Raw genomic sequence first — 18,269 nt, 5'->3', positions numbered from 1 at the left:
TGAAATCATTCGTCTCTGATTTCTTTCTCGTAAATACATATGGAGAAATTCTGCGAATAAAAAATATCATATTGAATCAAAGGCAGTAGGAACGGTGTGCTGGAAAGAAAAATAAATAAATAAAAGAAGGGGGGGAACATTTCATTGTCTTAGATGCTAATAACTGTCAGCTGTTATAATTATTCCAGAAGAATTAAATGCATCTAAATGAGGGAAGATAGACTTTTGCTAGCTAACGAAATCGCATCGCCTTGGTTACTTTTAAGTATCTGCATAGACGACTAAGGTCTGACAAGTGCGATCTATAAGCTGTGTGATTATGCTAAGACGTGTTCGGTTTATTAGCATCTCACGTTGCTCGCAGCAGAGTGTATTTAATTTGCGGAAGGAAGATAATAAAGCCACTTTAATTAAAATGCATTGCATAAAACGGTCTCCTTTATTTATTATTATTATTATTATCCACTACATCTCAGTGTTGAAGCAAATGGAGTTTTGGCGAGTTTTGTAAACGAGAAAGATAACAAGAGCAGGTGGCGTTGACGTTGAACCATGTCTAGTTCGGAGCGATATATATATATATAATACTTTTTTGTATATCGCAGATAAGATACCAAGACGTATTCAATACTGGATTGTTGATGATAAAATTTAAATGCAAATAATAAATACAATTTAATATAATTAAATTTACTTCATTAATAAATATAATGGTATCGGCAATAACAGGACTTTCCTATATATTCTCATGTTCATTCCATCGCTCCCAGGGGCGGCTCGTGCATAGGCCCTGCGGAACTGCAGCACCCCCAATTTTTCTCGATATAAATATATCTATTAATTTATTTATATTTGCTTGTAATATTTGATTTTATCATCAACAGTCCTATACAATTCTCTTATTTTGTATAAAAAATAATAAAAATCCATCTTGTAGCACTTAGGAGAGCGAAGGACGTTAGCAGCTCTGTGTTTACCATAGTGTCATATTGATACGCGCTCAAGCAAATGCACGTCATAGTGAGATGAGAGCTATTAGCGTAATGCGACACTGTCCGTCGCGCAGTTCCACTGTTGTTTATATGCAGTTTGCGCCAGTAGTAGAGTGTTCGTAGTGCTTATCGTGTTTACTCCGTCTCTTTAAATATTTGGACATTACAATTAAAGGATTTAATTGTAATGTCCAAATATTGTTAATCCATTCCTTTAATTACAATTAAAGGAATGGATTTATTTTATAGTATAATTTTATCGATAATAAACATTTTTTCATGAAACAAAACAAGAAGAATATATTTTACTTTTAAGTAGTTTTGAATTATACCAAACTGTATAATTTTATCGATAATAAACAATATTTTTTTATGTTTATTTTTATTTTTTTAATTTTTACCATAATTTTTATATTTTTTCCAAACACGTATACACTGTACTTACAAGTGTGTATGTATATTTCGAAAGTTGCAGCATCCCCCCCCCCCACGATTTCAAGCCATGAGCCGCCACTGATCGCTTCTCTCTCTCTCTCTCTCTCTCTCTCTCTCTCTCTCTCTCTCTCTCTGTGTGATGTCGAATGAGACGAAATTTTCTATGCCACTTCAGCTGAAGCTGAGCTAGCTGATCTCAGACAAAATGTCAGTTTTTTTTTTTTCTAGTTTATCCTGTTGCAAAACACACAAACCAGCCTGAAAACAAACACACACTGAGAGACATAGGACAGTAGCACTGCATGACCGCAGCTATCTCAGCAATAATTCTAAACATCCAACTCTCAAAAGATGTCTTTCCTTTGTACTCCTTGCATTCTGCATTAATCTCTCTCTCTCTCTCTCTCTCTCTCTCTCTCTCTCTCTCTCTCTCTCTCTCTCTCTCTCTCTCTCTCTCTCACACACACACACACATAATCTTTTTCATTCTTACTTGCACTAATCTCTGTTCCACGCCTTCCACTTTCTCTCTCATTTTATTGGCTCTTTCATGTAGAATGTATTCATTCTTCTCTTCCATTCTTTGTCGGTCTCCTTTCATTTACTTTCATAATCTCTTCTCTCTCTCTCTCTCTCTCTCTCTCTCTCTCTCTCTCTTGTCTTTTTTTTTTTTCATCTCTTGTTCTTTCACAGAGAATGCCATCAGCCTTTCTATTCTACTATTTTTTCTTGTCGCAATCTTGAAAAGCTTTCGTTTTGATGACGATAGCATCTATTCTTTCTTTTCTATGTAGATAAAAAACAACAAACGTCTGCTCACTCTCTTGCTCTCCCCCTTGAGGTCATCACTCTGTTCTAGCAATATGCATTTCCCTAATGCAGTAGCAACATCATCATCATCATCTCACAACCTCGGTGCCATAAATGCAACTTCAGCTTCAAAATTACATCTAAGATTCCTATTACAGGTCACTGGCTCTAGAAATCTTGCTGAGGAATATGACTGCTTTTTTGTATGTAAAGATTTTAAATCGCAATTACCATGAGTTCTATCGCAGCTAAAGTGTATGTATATGATACGCGGATCGGTAAGTAACAAATATAAATTAGTTTCATGGATAGCAGAGCCTTATAATCGGGTAGGGAGCACCAAATAGAAAAAGCAAGGAGTTTGAATGATAGACATTCAAGAGGGTAGAAATTCTCCGGAGTAGCAAACCACCTATGTCTAATAACATAGACGCAGAGCAACATCATCTTAAATCTGGCTGCTAATTTATTCTTGCACAGATTTTCGTACTGTTCCATCCAAATATAATGTATACATATTTTATGTGACTCTTACCCACGAAGGGTTTTTGTAAATCTGTAGTACATTAATACCATTGGTAGACTGGGGATTTGTTTTTATTTTTATTAATTATATATGTATATTCTTTTTTCCTTTTTTTTTAATATATATATTCGAAAATCTTGCTTTACAGAATTAAACATGGAGCTTTTTTTCTCAAGCCGCCTCAGACCTCCGACAAGGGTGAAGGTCTCACACCAGGCGATGAAATCCAACTCCTACTTAAAAAAACAATCACAAACATTCATGCTCATGGCAGAATTTGAATCCGTAGCTCCTTGGTTGGACAGCGAATACTCTAACCACTCGGCCAACTAGACCGACCAGTTATAAATGTGTAATAAAAATTATAAGAAATAGGGGGAAAAAAGAATAAAGCAGATTATGGAACGATCTTCGATTGACTAAAAATTTAATATTATTTGCACAACAATTGCTATATTTCATTTTAAATTCATTTACCAAGAAAGTACTCTCTACTGACTCCGGCAACCCACCATGCGAAATAAATAAAATAAATAAACCTGTAGATATCAAACTACCTGATCAATTAAATCAATTTTAATTAAATTCTTCGAAAATAAAATTATGTCGATTGTTATTAAAATGATAATTAAAATAATCTCACCCATAATAAATTCTCTCTTTCAGAAACCTCTTATCGGTCAAGATAAACGAGCTATTTGTTGTCTTTGTTGTAAACGTGGTGTGGTTAGCGTCCGCAGCGCCCTCGAGCGATCGGCATATTGTTGTGGAGAGAGTATTCGTCTAAAAGCAGACATCGATAACCAGAGTGAAGAGGTTATTAGGCTGAAATTGAAACTGGTGCAGGTGAGAAGTGGCTATCAATTTCGGTCTGTTGAATATTTCCTGAATAATTAGTAAGCAAAATAGTAAAGAAAACTTTTTTTAAAAAAATCTAGACTATCACTTTAAAGGTAGCTTAACTATTAGATTTAGAATTATTAGAAGAATATTTAACTATTAGAAGTTTTTTTTTTAAATCAAATTATCTTCATGACTAGTCAGTGTATACTGAAGTTGACTTCACATCAATCGCCTCACTATTCCATAATGCACATACTTCCTTTCAGATGGATATTGCTTTGCATTATGGGTTACTGTCCAGACTGGTTTCGATCTTTACTGAGGGCTCATCAGTGAGTAGGTAGACCTGGAAGATATCAAAGCTTAGTGAAAAGAACTTACATACCTTCACTATACGAATGCCATAAAGGTGGCTTGTATTTTGTAATTAAAATGAAAAGCCAAACGGCTAGTTTTCTGGCAACTTAATAGAAATTAAGCGGATAAAAATCCTATACAGCCAGTAAGTGAAACTCAAGATCGAGAACTACGATCTATATGAGTTTCAATGCCGAAAAACTATCGACGAAAAAAAAAGGTTGAAACCGGTCTGGGTAGTGACCTCCCCTCATAATGTAATGACAGTATTACATCTCCTAGGAGCTGTGTTTTACATTATGAGAAAATATCAAGAATAGTGAGGGAGCTTGCTCCACCTTTGCTTCGAATTGCCTTCGCCGATAGTTTTTCGGCATTGAAACTCATATAGATCGTAGTTCTCGATCTTGAGTTTCACTTACTGGCTATATAGGATTTTTATCCGCTTAATTTCTATTAAGTTGCCAGAAAACTAGCCGTTTGGCTTTTCATTTTAATCCGATTCGTTATTGTTGATACGAATCGTTGATGATCATGTTTGATACGACCTTCAACATATGAGAGTTCATACGAACATTTAGCATTCATCTGATGCAATAAATTGAGGATATCAAGGGAACTGGAATTTGAAAATGCTCAGCATGTAACGCAAATTTATGATTGCATTTTCTTTGGCACAGACGGGAGAGTACGATAAAATATTCACGCAGAAAAACTGAGGACAATCCACTTTGCAAGTTAACAATCTGACATTTCAAAATTCCCTAGAACAGTTGTAATGATAAGTAGTCTGAAACATCATTGATCTAAACAAATTACTGAAAACAAAGTGTTGTTTAGAATTATTGCTTAGGGCACTAAATCCAGACACTAAGTGAATGTGTTGCATTTTCAATTTCATATGCTATTAGGCATAAGATACATATGAAATTGACAGAAAATGGTTTTTTTTTTATTTATGTATTCTGCAAGAATAACTCAAGTTGCTAACAGAAAAAGGCTTAGAATATTCTTCCTATCTCAAACAGAATTTGAACTCTGTTCTCTTTTCCAGGCAAGTGACTCATGGTTAAAACATTTCCGCCACGTAGGCGTCCACAGAGTGAGGAGTCAAGCGATAGATATTTGAAAATCTTTTCATTGTCAATCAGCGCAGTGACCATAACATTCATTCCAGCAATGATAAACCTTAATCCATCAACACTCCCGCTCTGGCGAGAAAAACTTTTGCAAATATTGGACTGTAGGAATCGGAGACTATTGCACTAGTGGATTCTAGATGCTTGTAAAATGGATAACAAGAATAGTACAGTAATCTCAGAATTGTAAATTTTCACTTAATGATGACAGATGGGATCGTGCAAATCATTGAGTGTAGTTTCTCTCGAACTTCTATCCATTTTGATGTATCAAAATGAAATTGAGAGTTGTGTAGTGTACAAGAAAATGGGGAGAATTCCATAAGTTTTCGAAACCAATCCTGAACAATCAATCCTTTTTTCAAATTATTATTACGAGCCGGAATACGTGATTTCAAACCATTTAGAATGAAAGCTTATGTCAAAAATAAATTTCTTAATTATTTGAAATGATATACATAAAATACACACGAAATAAGATTCTTTTGTAATAGTGAGCAACATTTGAATTTGTTTTATTTTTTTTCATAGTACGTGGAATTTTTTATTGACCGAGGAGTGTTAGGTCTTAACAAGGAATTAAACCATACCATTTTGGAGTATCGAGGAGATCCAATTCAACCACATAGCAGATCAAAATTCGATAGTTCCAGCAGTCTTGTCGTGCCTGTTATGCCTCCTACGCTGCTTGGTGTCTGTCGGTTGCTTCAGATCTATTACGTCCTCAAGGTAAGATGGAAAATAAACGTCATGTCTTCTGATTGATCCAATTAAAACCAGTTGAATTGCAGAAAAGGAAGGTGCTTACGATGCTCAGCACATTTCTTTAACTCATATACTGGTATTACATTTCTCGGTTAAAATTGAAATTCTACAATACCCCAAGACCTCTAGCTCATCCATCCTCATCCTATACATTCTTCTGAAGTATAGATGTTATATCATTTTCAGTTGGATAACATACGCTGACGAAGTGTTTTCGATTCACTCGACTACTTCTTTTACTGCAGTTACCTTCTTACCGTCTGTTACTGCCTTCACATGGTACCTGTGATAAACTGCTTCTTCCATACTGCTAGATCGCCATAAAAATATCGTTATAGGTTTAGATGCTAACTAGAAGAAATTGTTCCTGCATTTTTTCCAGCTGGTTACAAGTTAGTAGATCTTTAGGCATATAGGGTTTCCCCTTCCGGACACCTGGATTTTTAACCCCACAAGTTAGATAGAAATGGAAGATTTGACTTTTTTTTAGGAATAAAAGGTGTTTGTGTAATTTTTTTTCTTTCTTTTTTTCCTTTTTTTAAATTTTACATGATCTATAATTGAAACGTTTTTCCATATTTGAAATGGTAGCATGCAATTGTGCAATCTTTTAAAGATCTTGTTACACTCTTCATTATTAGCTTTATTATTTTGTTAATGAGAATAATCAGTTTTAATTTTCACAGCGAAATTTGTGTCTCAAACGAACAGTCTATTTGCCAGAATTATCATACTTTGTTTGTTATCATATAATGTTTTCAACTGCACTGTTATATAAATAATTAATGAATTAAAATAATATTCATTCTCTAGAAAACACTATTTCTTAGGCTTGTATGGCTTGCTACTTACCCAGAATTATTCAATAACAATACTAAATAAATAAAAATAAATTCTCTAAAGCGTTTTATTCCCAAAGAATGTAGGCATAGCTCCTATGGATCTAAGAGATTTAGCCATCACCAATAGTGAGTTCGAGTTATTGATGGATCAAGGCTTTCCAGGGAGAGATTATGGACAATTGCTCCATCCTTTGGCCCTAAACTCTAACAAATATATAAAATAGTGTCTACGGTTATGGTCAATCTTTTGAGCTGCAGAATTGAAAATCCAAGATTCCCAGGAAGAAACCATTTTCTTCATAAGTTCAATTAATTCAGGAATGGGCCCAAGAAATATTCTTCATAGACTAAAAAATTCCCCTAGTCTGCGACTAGAATCGAACCTGATTTCTTTGTGTGGTCTAGCACTATGGAAGCAAATCATTTCCACAGGATTACTACACACGTCCTGGAGAATATTTAATAAAAATCAAAATTACTGTAGTATTTTTTCACAGAAATACTGATTTTTAGAGGTTAATTATGTTTCGATTAGGACCCTTAATGTGTAGAAAATGAATAGAAAATCTTTTTTTTTTTTTTTTTTGGTACACATAATACTAATATCATCAGATTATATGCTACACAAACAAAATTTCTGTTATTTTATAAAACGTTTTGTATTTTCCTAAGTCAAATTTAAATTTGAATACTTGCTTTTCTAGTATTATCAGCATGACAATTTAACTTCTCTACTCAATAAGTATGTTCAAGATCTTCGGCTTATTTTTACATAGCAAAAACGGTACATGTGTATTTAAGTTAGTAAGTTGTTGATTGACGCAAAGCTAATGTCATCCTCGTGCATTTGGATCACCAACCCCATATTCTTACTTAAAAAGCCAAAAGTATGCTTATCAAAAAATTTGGGAATTATTGATGGAGATGATGGCACACGGTTACATCATCTGAAGAGATTGAAGTTTCATTATTATTATTATTATTATTATTATTATTATTATTATTATTATTATTATTATTACATGACATCTCCAAGGAGTCCAAGGACTCTAATAATATTTTTGTCTGTAAATTGTGTGTGTTCTTTGGCCCATTTACTTGCATTTGGGAAGAATAATCCGAATAACAACGTGAGGAAAAATTCTACTACTTCTCACTCCTCCTATGAGATCGCTGACTCACCTTCAATTGAAAAACAAAATCATATAAAGATTCCTCTCGTTACACGAATATCGAACTCAGATCATTCCTACGCGGAGGATGAAATGTCTCGTCGTTTTCCAATTGCGCTATAGGGGTGCTTTCTTGAGTATGTTGGTATGTTGAAATTCTGGATGGAGACTAGCATTAAATATGAATTTTAATTGAGGTTGATACTAAATAAGGTTGCGAGGCTGGCTAAGATATTATCACGTATATTAAGGTAATGTGCAAAGAACTAATAGTGTCCTTGACTTGATCGTTCAAACAAGAGTTGCTAATAGGAACAATTTCTAAAGAATACAAATAATGGAGAATATTGTTATTGCATAGGGACAAATTATAATTATGGTCGGTTTGTGTTTTTGGTGTGATATCAAAACTTATGCTAATTTCTTTCCGAAGATCATCATAGGTTGTTAAGTTGCAATCTTGATTCAATAATTTCTTTATATTTCACAATGAATAATTTCATTGTATGGATGAGCAATGGACAGAGGATATACAAATAGGGAAACGTTTTTCTAGCTTTGTAGTTGTTTCTAGCTTACAGAAATTAAACTACGTGCATAACTAATACCTTTGAAGTTGAGGGGAGTAAGTGATTAATATTTTTTCAGTAGCATGGATATAAGTTAGGTAGAGAAAATGATATCTCAAAGAAAAATACGACAAATGAAGTTCGGTAGGATTCTCTTATGGGACAGTTGCTGTTTAATTTATAAATTTATTAATGATAAGGCGTATAGCTTTGAAAAGATATTCAGTTATTTCTGAATATCTAAACAGGAGAAATCGCAACGAACTCTAATATGCTCTCAGGGCCGTCGCCAGATTAGATTGCGCCCTGAAGAAAATAATTAAATATCGTCCCTGATGGATTATAAGACAAAAATATAAGAAAATCTCCAATTGCTATTTTGTTTTTATCACAAGAGAAACGTTAATGCAAAACGATTACATAATAATATTAATTAAATGTTTGCTCTACGGGGATATCGCACAATAAAACTGTTTATAAGCTCTTCTGAGCCTGTGTAGCTCAGTGGATGTGGCGTTTGCCAACCACGGCGCTGGGCCGCACGAAGGAAGACTTGGTTTCGAGTCTAGTCGGCGACTAGAGGAAATTTTTCTAAGCCTTTTTTCGACCGGTTCCCGAGTTAGTCGATCTCTGGCACGGGCAAGCAGGTTTTTCCTCCCGGAAACTCGGGTTTTTCGTCCTGTAAACTCAAGAAAATCGACCGTAGAACCCACATTATTTCAGACATTAAATATATTGTGTTAGGGTTAGAGACCACGAGATGGCGGCACATTTCAGCCGTCTCTCTTCACTGAGTACCACTTAATTAGTAATAGCCTTGGGCCATCCATCTCTGATTGGTACCAGTGGAGATTGAACTGCCCACTCAGTCTCCAAAAGTTAGATAGGGCTAAATGGCCTCGCCTACTCCCCGTATACGGGAATAAAAAGGCGTTAGCTGATTTTTTTTTTTTTAATTTAAATTACAAGCTATGTCCGCCTCTATCGATAGCGTTGCTAGACCAACCAATCTTTCTTGGGTCATTGCTGTTCGCAAATCATTTTTAATCAGTTTAAACTTGGTAAAACTTCTTTCCGCACTTGCTACGCTAACAGGATTGTTAGCATAGCGAGAAAAAACTCTGCTACCATTTTATGAGATCTGCTAACTTACCTTCATTTGAGAAGCCATGGCATGATGCGAAGGACATTCACAGATAAGGAAAATACGTGATACTACTGCCGATGCACTGTGTCGGGCCGCATTTAGATTTCTGGGAACAGATCTGTTACCTGTATTTTGAAAGACAAAGAAACATTAGAAAGGTCCAGTAGAAAGCTTATAAAACTGCATTGAGACTATGGAATGAGGAATCAGAATTTTTTCATAGAGAATAATAAGTGAGTGTTGCCAGAGTAGATAGCGAGTTAGTGCTTTCATTTTCGATAGAGTGGATGGTAAGTGCATCGACATAAAATGCATTCAAAGTAGGGTATGATGATTATTGGTGAGGGCAAAAGACAATTGAATGCCTTCAAACCAAGCTAATAGAGATAATGTCATCTGTAAGGAATGCGGACTTTCCATAATAAGTCAGTAACTTCGTGGCGCCATGGCAAAATACTAATACTGATATTTAAAATTCAGTTAAAAAGTTTACATTTTTCTGTTATGCAACTAATAATATGACAAAGCCCATTTATCTTCCTTGAGAATGAACAGTAATGGAGCGAGGTTAGGATCTATCGCCTCATTCTTCAAAAAAAAATCAAACATTGAACTGTGAGTTAAATAACAAAAAAAAAAAAAAATATATAAATAAATCCAACTACAATACAGTAAAGTATAACTCTAACAAAGAAAACGGGTTATATTAATGTTATTAACGAAAAGTCCAAATATGTTGATAAAACAGGAAATACTAAAACCTTCCAGTGCAGTATTTCTGAATTGCTCCCCATCTCGATTGATGTCACAGCAATCCCTTTCAAAGTTGGATCCCTATAAGTTGATGATATTAGTTGGGATTACGACCCAAGTAACTAAGGCTATGAGCCCAGTATGTTAGGTCTATTAATTGAATGTTTCTCCAGAACGTTGGTCTGTTATGAGGATGAAAAAATCTGATTTTCCAGAGGAATACTGCTGTCACTTCCATAAAGGAGGAATTACACACCGTTGAGAAGTCCTTATAAAGGTTTCTCTCATTCTATCCGGGATAGAATGAGAGGCCTTGGTCTTTCCAACCAGAGGTCAAATGTATCGTCCTCCCGACTATGATGTGGCGTCGCTGGGATTAGAATAATGAAGCCCCTGGTTAAATCTTATGGTAGGACAAACTATAAATTATTGCGTGTCTTAATAAGATCATAATAAGTATTAATTAAATGTGATCGTATTTAATGATGAATTTTTAGTTTCCTTCATAAAGCGATTAACAAAGAGATGGAAAGAGCCTTTTGTCAATAAACTGTTCAGAATATTCTCTATAAAGGCTTTTTATTACACCCTAATAGCAATATATTACAATGCAAACATAATTTATAACCTTTCATTAGGTTGAATGTGACATTGTGAATGACACAGCGACGCTCTTGAGGAACAGTAATCAGTTGAGTAGAAGCTGTTGCTTTTGTGCCTGCTGTCATTTCTGTGTGGAAGTTCGGTTACTCTTTATGACAGCTGGAACAAAACAAATTCTCATTCAACGGTATCTGTGCTATTAAAACTGCTTGGTGCATTTTGAATTTTGTAAAAGAAAAAAAAAAACATTTCAAATTGATCATCTTAACAGTTAGATAATATATAACACTAATCATTAATGTGAGAAGATTTATATTTCCATAAATACACGAAAAGGTCCATGTTGATGACGAGATTAAAATTCTTGTTAATGACAAGATTACAAAATTGGAATATTTTGATGATAAAATATTGTAAAATTTGGGTTTCAGATTTTGAACATTTATATAAAACTTTGACGAGTTAACCTTTTTTTTTTTTTGTTCGCGATATTCAAGGCAAAACAAGTAGTTCTTTATTGGGACTACTTGAGTAAAAAATTCGAAATATTCAAATTTCTCTATAATAAAGAAATTCATTTGTATGTGGTTTTTTTTTTAATTCCCTGAAACTCAGATTTTTAACTTAGCGACTCATAAAATTCGACGCGGATCTCACACCATTATACTAGGTAGGGTTACGAAAAGACTGTTGGGCATTTGGTTGCAATATTCTAAGTTTACGAATTGGCTGTGGAAATGGATTGTACTACTCATGGTGCAAATGGCGAAACTGACAATTTCGGTAAGTTAGGGCTAAAAGATTTCAGCCTATTCCTTTTAGGAATTTGAATGGCATTAGGGTTTTATTTTTATTGTATTTCAATGTGAAATTAATAAAGAAAAGTCCGATATATATTTCTCAGTTGTTCCTTCCAATGTGTTGATATCCGTACTAAAAACTAAACTTAGTATCACTATCCACAGTGGCCTAGTATGATTTTTTTGTAAGTCGGAAGAAATTAAAAAATAGGTTGTCATATATAGAAAAAAAATTGATAAAATAAAATTAAAATTTTATTTATATTAAACGTTGAAGATTGAAGGTTGAAGACAAAAGGTTGAAGATTTGTGGGTTGCAGAAATTGGTTGATAGGCGGAAAAGGGGAGATAGGATTGAGACATTCAAATTGCTGAAGGGTTTCTATAGGATTAATTCAGAGGATATTTTTGAGAACAGGACTTGTGGTGGGAGAACTAGGGGACATCCATGGAAGCTGGGCAAGAGTGTGGTTAGTAAGGGTGCTTTTACTTTTAAAGTGGTGAATGAGTGGAATAAGCTGCCAGAGTCTGTTGTGGGTGCCATGACTGTGAATGAGTTCAAGGCAAAGTATGATAGACACTGTGTGAATGTCGAATAGTTGTGATGGACGTGATGTTTAGGGCCTCCATCGATGACTCCATCCTTGGAGTCGCCTATAATAATAATAATATTATTATTAATAATACAAGGAGTCTTCTTGTCACGACAATAACCAAACTTAGGCCTTTTCCAATCGAAGGGAGCAACTTACCACCGTTCTCCCAATTGCGCTACGGAAGCGTTATAGAGCTCTAATTAAGAAAATTAAATTTCAAGAATTCCTATTATTACTTTCATCACATTTTACACATTATTATTATTGACAGAGTCGAAATGTTTTTAAAAAATTGTAATGAATAGAATGGGGAATACTTCAGTTTGAAATTTGTTGGTCTTTCCATCAAGTTTGCTATTTAGTTCCAGTTCTTCTACCTGTCTCCTTCTTATGTCTTAGGTATTTCGGTAAGCACTATTGCTCCCATTTTTTTTTTTAATATGACTATCCTTAATGTGTGAAATTAATGTAACAGTTCTGTACTTTGGCATTCTTTTTGATTTGACTTAACTTGAAGTGTGATGACACCGATAGTTTTTAATCGCTAGTCTAATATATTTATTTCTAATTCACTTGGTAAATTTGTGGTAATTGTGAGAATTCTACAGTAGATTTTTCTGAGTTGGAATGAAAGCCGAGTTTTATAGAGAAAAACTTCTTACCTGGCCGAAAGAGCGATTAATTTAGGAGCTAGCTGAAAGACGTTTGATTTTTTAACGATATTTGTGACATAATAATTAGAAATATATACACGTTAACACGAGAATTATGTTTAATTTGCCAAATATTTCGGTCTGAATATTACAGACCATCTTCAGTGGCTACATAGGAATAGTTTTAAAAAACAAAGTGGAATACGAACAATTGATCATTCACACATAGAACGAGCCGCGTGATGTCATATCGCTAAGTATTAGAAGAGTAAACATTTTTAAAGTCATAATTAAATATATTAATTCAGAAATTCATATAATAATCTTAAATAACATTAGACGAATATAGGGGGGAAATTAATGTGTTATCCTGATTAAACTTTCCCAAATTTTTGATATAACTATACAGTCATTACGATTCAAGTTAGGACGTTGAAGTAAGGCCTCCACACTTTCTTTAAATAAACGTTCAAATTTGTAGCGACATCTGTGTAGGAGGAGAGTCTTGGATCAAAGGATGTTGTGCCTTGTTTCTAATCCATGTGCTGAGCTAATCCAGATTTCTCAGGTTTGTTGTGTTGAATTGATGACTAATGCTCTTGAATTCTTTTTTCTATAGAACATCCAGTTTGTCCAAAGTACGAAAGATTACAATTACAAGAAACTTAATACACACCCGGTAAAGACAAGGTTGAGTGTTTATCTTTAGATGAAGGAAAATAGGTGGATAATTTGTTAATAGGAGTATAAATGGCTGTATAGTCATTCTTCAGAATTCTTGAAATTGGTTCTGAAATCCCAGAAATGTAAGGAATTGGAATTCGGCGTATTGAATCTTTGCTGTTCTGTGTTGGATTGTAAGAATCGAAAAGATGTTGTGTACTCTTTTCGGAGAAGCCATTTAGTTTCATGTGATGTTTGATAGGCGAGAGTTCTTCCTGTAATAAATGAGAAGTTGAACAGTTAGTTTTAGCTCGTCGGATTAAACATTTTATGATTCCTATTTTTTGACAAGGATGATGAGCAGATTCTTTGAGAATATAACGACCTGTGAAAGTTGGTTTTCTGTAAACTGTTGTTGTAAGAATACCAGAAGGTGAACGGATGAGAAGGACGTCTAAAAAGGATAACTTGTTGTCTTTTTCAATCTCCATGGTAAACTTTATACGAGGATGTAAGGAGTCTCTATTGTGAGGCCATACAGCAACGATGTCGTCAATATATCTTAACCCAAAAGGATGGGTGAGGGAATATAGATGAGAACAGGACTTCCAGATGTTCTAAATAAAAGTTGGCAAGAGCAGGAGAAAGTGGACTTCCTATGGCTGTTCGTTTCACTTGGTTGTAAAATTTGTTTTTACATAAGAAATATCCAGAATGCATTACGAAATCAAATGACTTTATAATATCTTGTAGGAAGATGTCAGCAAGTAATTCTAACGTTTCTTTGAGAGATACATTCGTATATAAAGATTCTATATCAAAGACAACCATAAGATCTAGGTAAAGTGATGTTTTTCAATTTATTTAAGAAATCAGAAGAGTTTTTCAAAAACGTGCGTGAGTTGCCAATATGTGATTTCAATAATTTAGATAGATATTTGGCTATTCGATAAGTAGGAGAATCAATACAATCCACTATAGGGCGAAGAGTAATATCTGTCTTGTGTATTTTTGGTAGACCATAAAACCTTGGAGGCCTTGCAAAATGAGTTTTTTGTCTTTCAATAGTGTCTACATCCAAACTTATGACCTCATCTAGTAGGGAATTTAATTTCTTCAATTGTCTGTTAGTTGGATCGTAATTGAGTTCTTGGTATGTTGAGCGATCTCGAAGTAAAAGGGAAAGTTTTCTTCTATAGTTTGAAGAGTCCATAATTACTGTCGCTTTCCCCTTGTCAGCTTTGGTAATGATGAGGTGACTGTGGTTTGGGGAAAGCGACAATAATCTTAAATGTTGTTTAAGATTATTATATGAATTTCTGAATTAATATATTTAATTATGACTTTAAAAATGTTTACTCTTCTAATACTTAGCGATATGACATCACGCGGCTCGTTCTATGTGTGAATGATCTATTGTTCGCATTCCACTTTGTTTTTTAAAACTATTCCTATGTAGCCACTGAAGATGGTCTGTAATATTCAGACCGAAATATTTGGCAAATTAAACATAATTCTCGTGTTAACGTGTATATATTTCTAGCTGAAAGAAAAGGAGACCAAGAGTGGGACTGAACCTATAACGATCTTTCATCAGTAATTAGCCTTATGGACTTATACAGGCACTGCAGTACAGATAATTATCCGTAAGTTCTGTACAAATCTTAGGTAGAAATGAATGCAAACCGGTGACGATGATGAAAGGTGAAAGCAGGTCTACTGATTTTAAACATAACCCAGGCAATGCAGCGAACAGGAATGTTGGTTTCAGTAATAACATCTCATAAAGTGATTATAAGTTGTTATTACGAAACCCAACATAGAATAGAATTTACTAACATAGAGGAGTTACCGCGTTTTCATTGGTTGGTGAAAGTGCTCATGCCTTTTTTGTATGTGTGTGTGTGTGTGTGTGTGTGTGTGTGTGTGTGTGTGTGTGTGTGTGTGTGTGTGTGTGTGTGTCTGTGTGTGTGTTTGGGGGGCGTCTCACAGGGTACTAAAGTAATGGAAGAACTTGAGATATACTAGTGGAACCGAAAAATCTGGATTTTTCTCATTAGTACGAGTAAAACGTAACGTTTCTCCAAAGCGGCATGTCGGGGATTGGGCAAATAACATTCCGTGGCTTCCCTCCAGATATATAGTTGAGGAAGACATGATCATTGTTGTGTATTAACTAATTTAATAAAGAATTTTATCTTTTTTTTTTTTTACTACTTTGATAAATATCTCTTTCCAAAAAAAATCACTACAATTTTTTTTTAAATATTACTTCATATTTTTGTGTAATTTAAAACTACGTAAGGATCTCTATTTGTTACTGGATGAATATTAGATTCATTTAATAACACATATCCAATAATCCACGCCTTTCCTTTGATTATAAATACCTAGGTTCGAATCTCATCTAGGAAGAGAACTGAAGGTAAGTTACAGGTCTCATACGGAGGTAGAAGTGTTTTTTCTCCAGGAAACTTGGTTTTTCATCCAACACAGAGTTGGAAACAGACTAGAACACAACGTAATTCACAGCCACGAGTAGAAGCACACGAGATTTCAGTGGTATGCCGATTGAAATTTGAAACGAAGATGAGATGAAATTTGAAGGCAACAATGATGAAATATTTATTGTTTGTAAGAACTTGTTTACATTTTTTTATGTAAATAGATGTTATTCTATAGTACATTAGTACTATAACCTTGTGTGGGCTACGTTTAAGGTAATCTGTAAATCTTGCTTGATAGTGGTCTCACAGTGGGCGATGACATTTCTCTCCACCTAAAATCCATCTTGTTACTTAATTTAATTTGCTTTAAATTTCAGTAATTTAAATTATACTGCATTATCCGCATTTCACAGAATGCATAAGCATCTGGTTCATTTTTATCCGTCCGTATTTAAGTTATTCCTGAACTCTTGCTGCATGAATATTTTACTGAAACTCGATTTTTGAAATCCTTATAAAAATGTGTCAATCTCACTTTTGTTGCAATCAGCGGCGGCTCGTGGTTTGAAATCGTGGGGGTGTTGCAACTTTCGAAATATACATACACACTGTAAGTACATGTATATTTGTACATGTATATATTATTTGCCCAAACATCTTCTTGAATGGCAGTCAGTCTCAAGTAGAGTAATTAGGGCAAATATGAGAATGGGGAACTGGACAATGAGACTTATTTGTGCCTATGGTCCCACAGAAGGTTCTACTAAGGTAGAAGTGGAGGAATTTTTTAAAGCTTTAGAAAAAGCAACTGACACAATGAAAAAGGAAAAGTTGCTCCTTGTTGGGGATCTAAATAGCAGAGTAGGAAATGAGTGTGAGACATACAGAAATATTTTGGGAAAATTTGGAGAAAAGAGCAAAGTTAATAATAATGGCAAATATCTGTTGGATTTCTGCTCAGGACATGGACTGGTTATCACTAACACCATGTTCCAACATAAAAATGTGCACAAATTCACATGGAGAGAAGAGGCAAGGAATAAGAAAAGTCTAATTGATCACCATTTAGTCTTGAGCAGGATAAAATTGAATTTCATATTGAAAAGAAAAACATGCAAGAAATTTTAAAGCGAATAATTGAGCAGCTCTCAGATGTGAACTGTAGACTAAAATACACAAAGATTATTGAAAAAAAAATGAAAGAGATTGAGAACAGGAATCAAACCTTGGAGATTCAGTGGCAAGCCTTGAAGAATTGGTGAGGTTGTCTGCAAGGATAAAAAAAATCAGAACTACATGGTGGACACAGGAAGTTAAAGAGGCAGTGAAGGAAAAGAAGAAAGCATATCAAAAGTTCCTGGCAAATAAGTCAGCTTGTGCTCTTAGAGAATATAGAGACAAATGCAAGAATGCTAAACACTGTGTAAAACTAGCTAAACAAAAGTCATGGGAGGACTTTGGCAAGAATATAGAAAATAAATATCAAGAAGGTGGCAAAATATTCTGGAGGTTGTTGAAGAAGCTTAGGAATGAAGGAGTGCTGTAAAAGGAGTTAGAGATCATAAAGGTGACATGAAAACGGTAGAAAAAGATATCCTTGAAGTATGGAGTAATTAGTTTGAAAAACTGCTAAATGAAACAAGCAGTGATGACAGCACAGTGGTAAAAAACACTGACCAGGCATGCGGTCAGGAATACATATCCATATTTGAAGTAGAAAAAGCCATCAAAGGCTTGAAATGTGGAAAGGCAGCAGGAGTAGATGATATTCGACCAGAAACGCTGAAGATGGTGGTATAAAAGTCTTACAGTGGCTGCACTGCATAGTTCAGAAAGCCTGGACAGAGGGACGAATTCCCGATGATTGGAGTAGAGCTCTAATAGTACCCATATATAAAAAGAAATAAAATTGAATGTGAGAATTACAGAGGTATTTCCCTACTGAGTGTTCCTGCCAAGATCTATGCAAGTATACTTCAGAAACGGTTGAGAAATAATTGTGGAAGAAAAGCTTGTTGAAGGACAAGCTGGATTCAGGCCAAATAGAGGCTATCAGGATCAGATCTTCACTATACGACAAATAGTCGAGAAAGCATGGGAATATAAAAAAGATCTGTATTTAAGTTTTGTCGATTTGGAAAAGGCATATGACAAGTG

The 18,269-nt window shown here is 34.6% G+C and overlaps 1 protein-coding gene across 1 annotated transcript in view; it reads left to right on the top strand.

Moving 5' to 3' along the window:
• Positions 1 to 18,269, top strand: part of LOC150093022 (arrestin domain-containing protein 3-like) — a 118,577-nt gene that overhangs the window by 69,646 nt on the left and 30,662 nt on the right. Inside the window, exons 5-6 of the mRNA XM_090414127.1 lie at positions 3,430 to 3,609; positions 5,634 to 5,831. Coding sequence (XP_090270253.1) covers positions 3,430 to 3,609; positions 5,634 to 5,831 — 378 coding nt within the window. The remainder of the gene's footprint in view (positions 1 to 3,429; positions 3,610 to 5,633; positions 5,832 to 18,269) is intronic.

Source organism: Typopeltis vanoorti, chromosome 24, assembly GCF_054136105.1.
Source record: "Typopeltis vanoorti isolate ZY-2024b chromosome 24, IOZ_Tvanoo_1.0, whole genome shotgun sequence".
Taxonomy (NCBI): Eukaryota; Metazoa; Arthropoda; class Arachnida; order Uropygi; family Thelyphonidae; genus Typopeltis; species Typopeltis vanoorti.
This window is presented reverse-complemented; position numbering and strand designations above follow the sequence as displayed.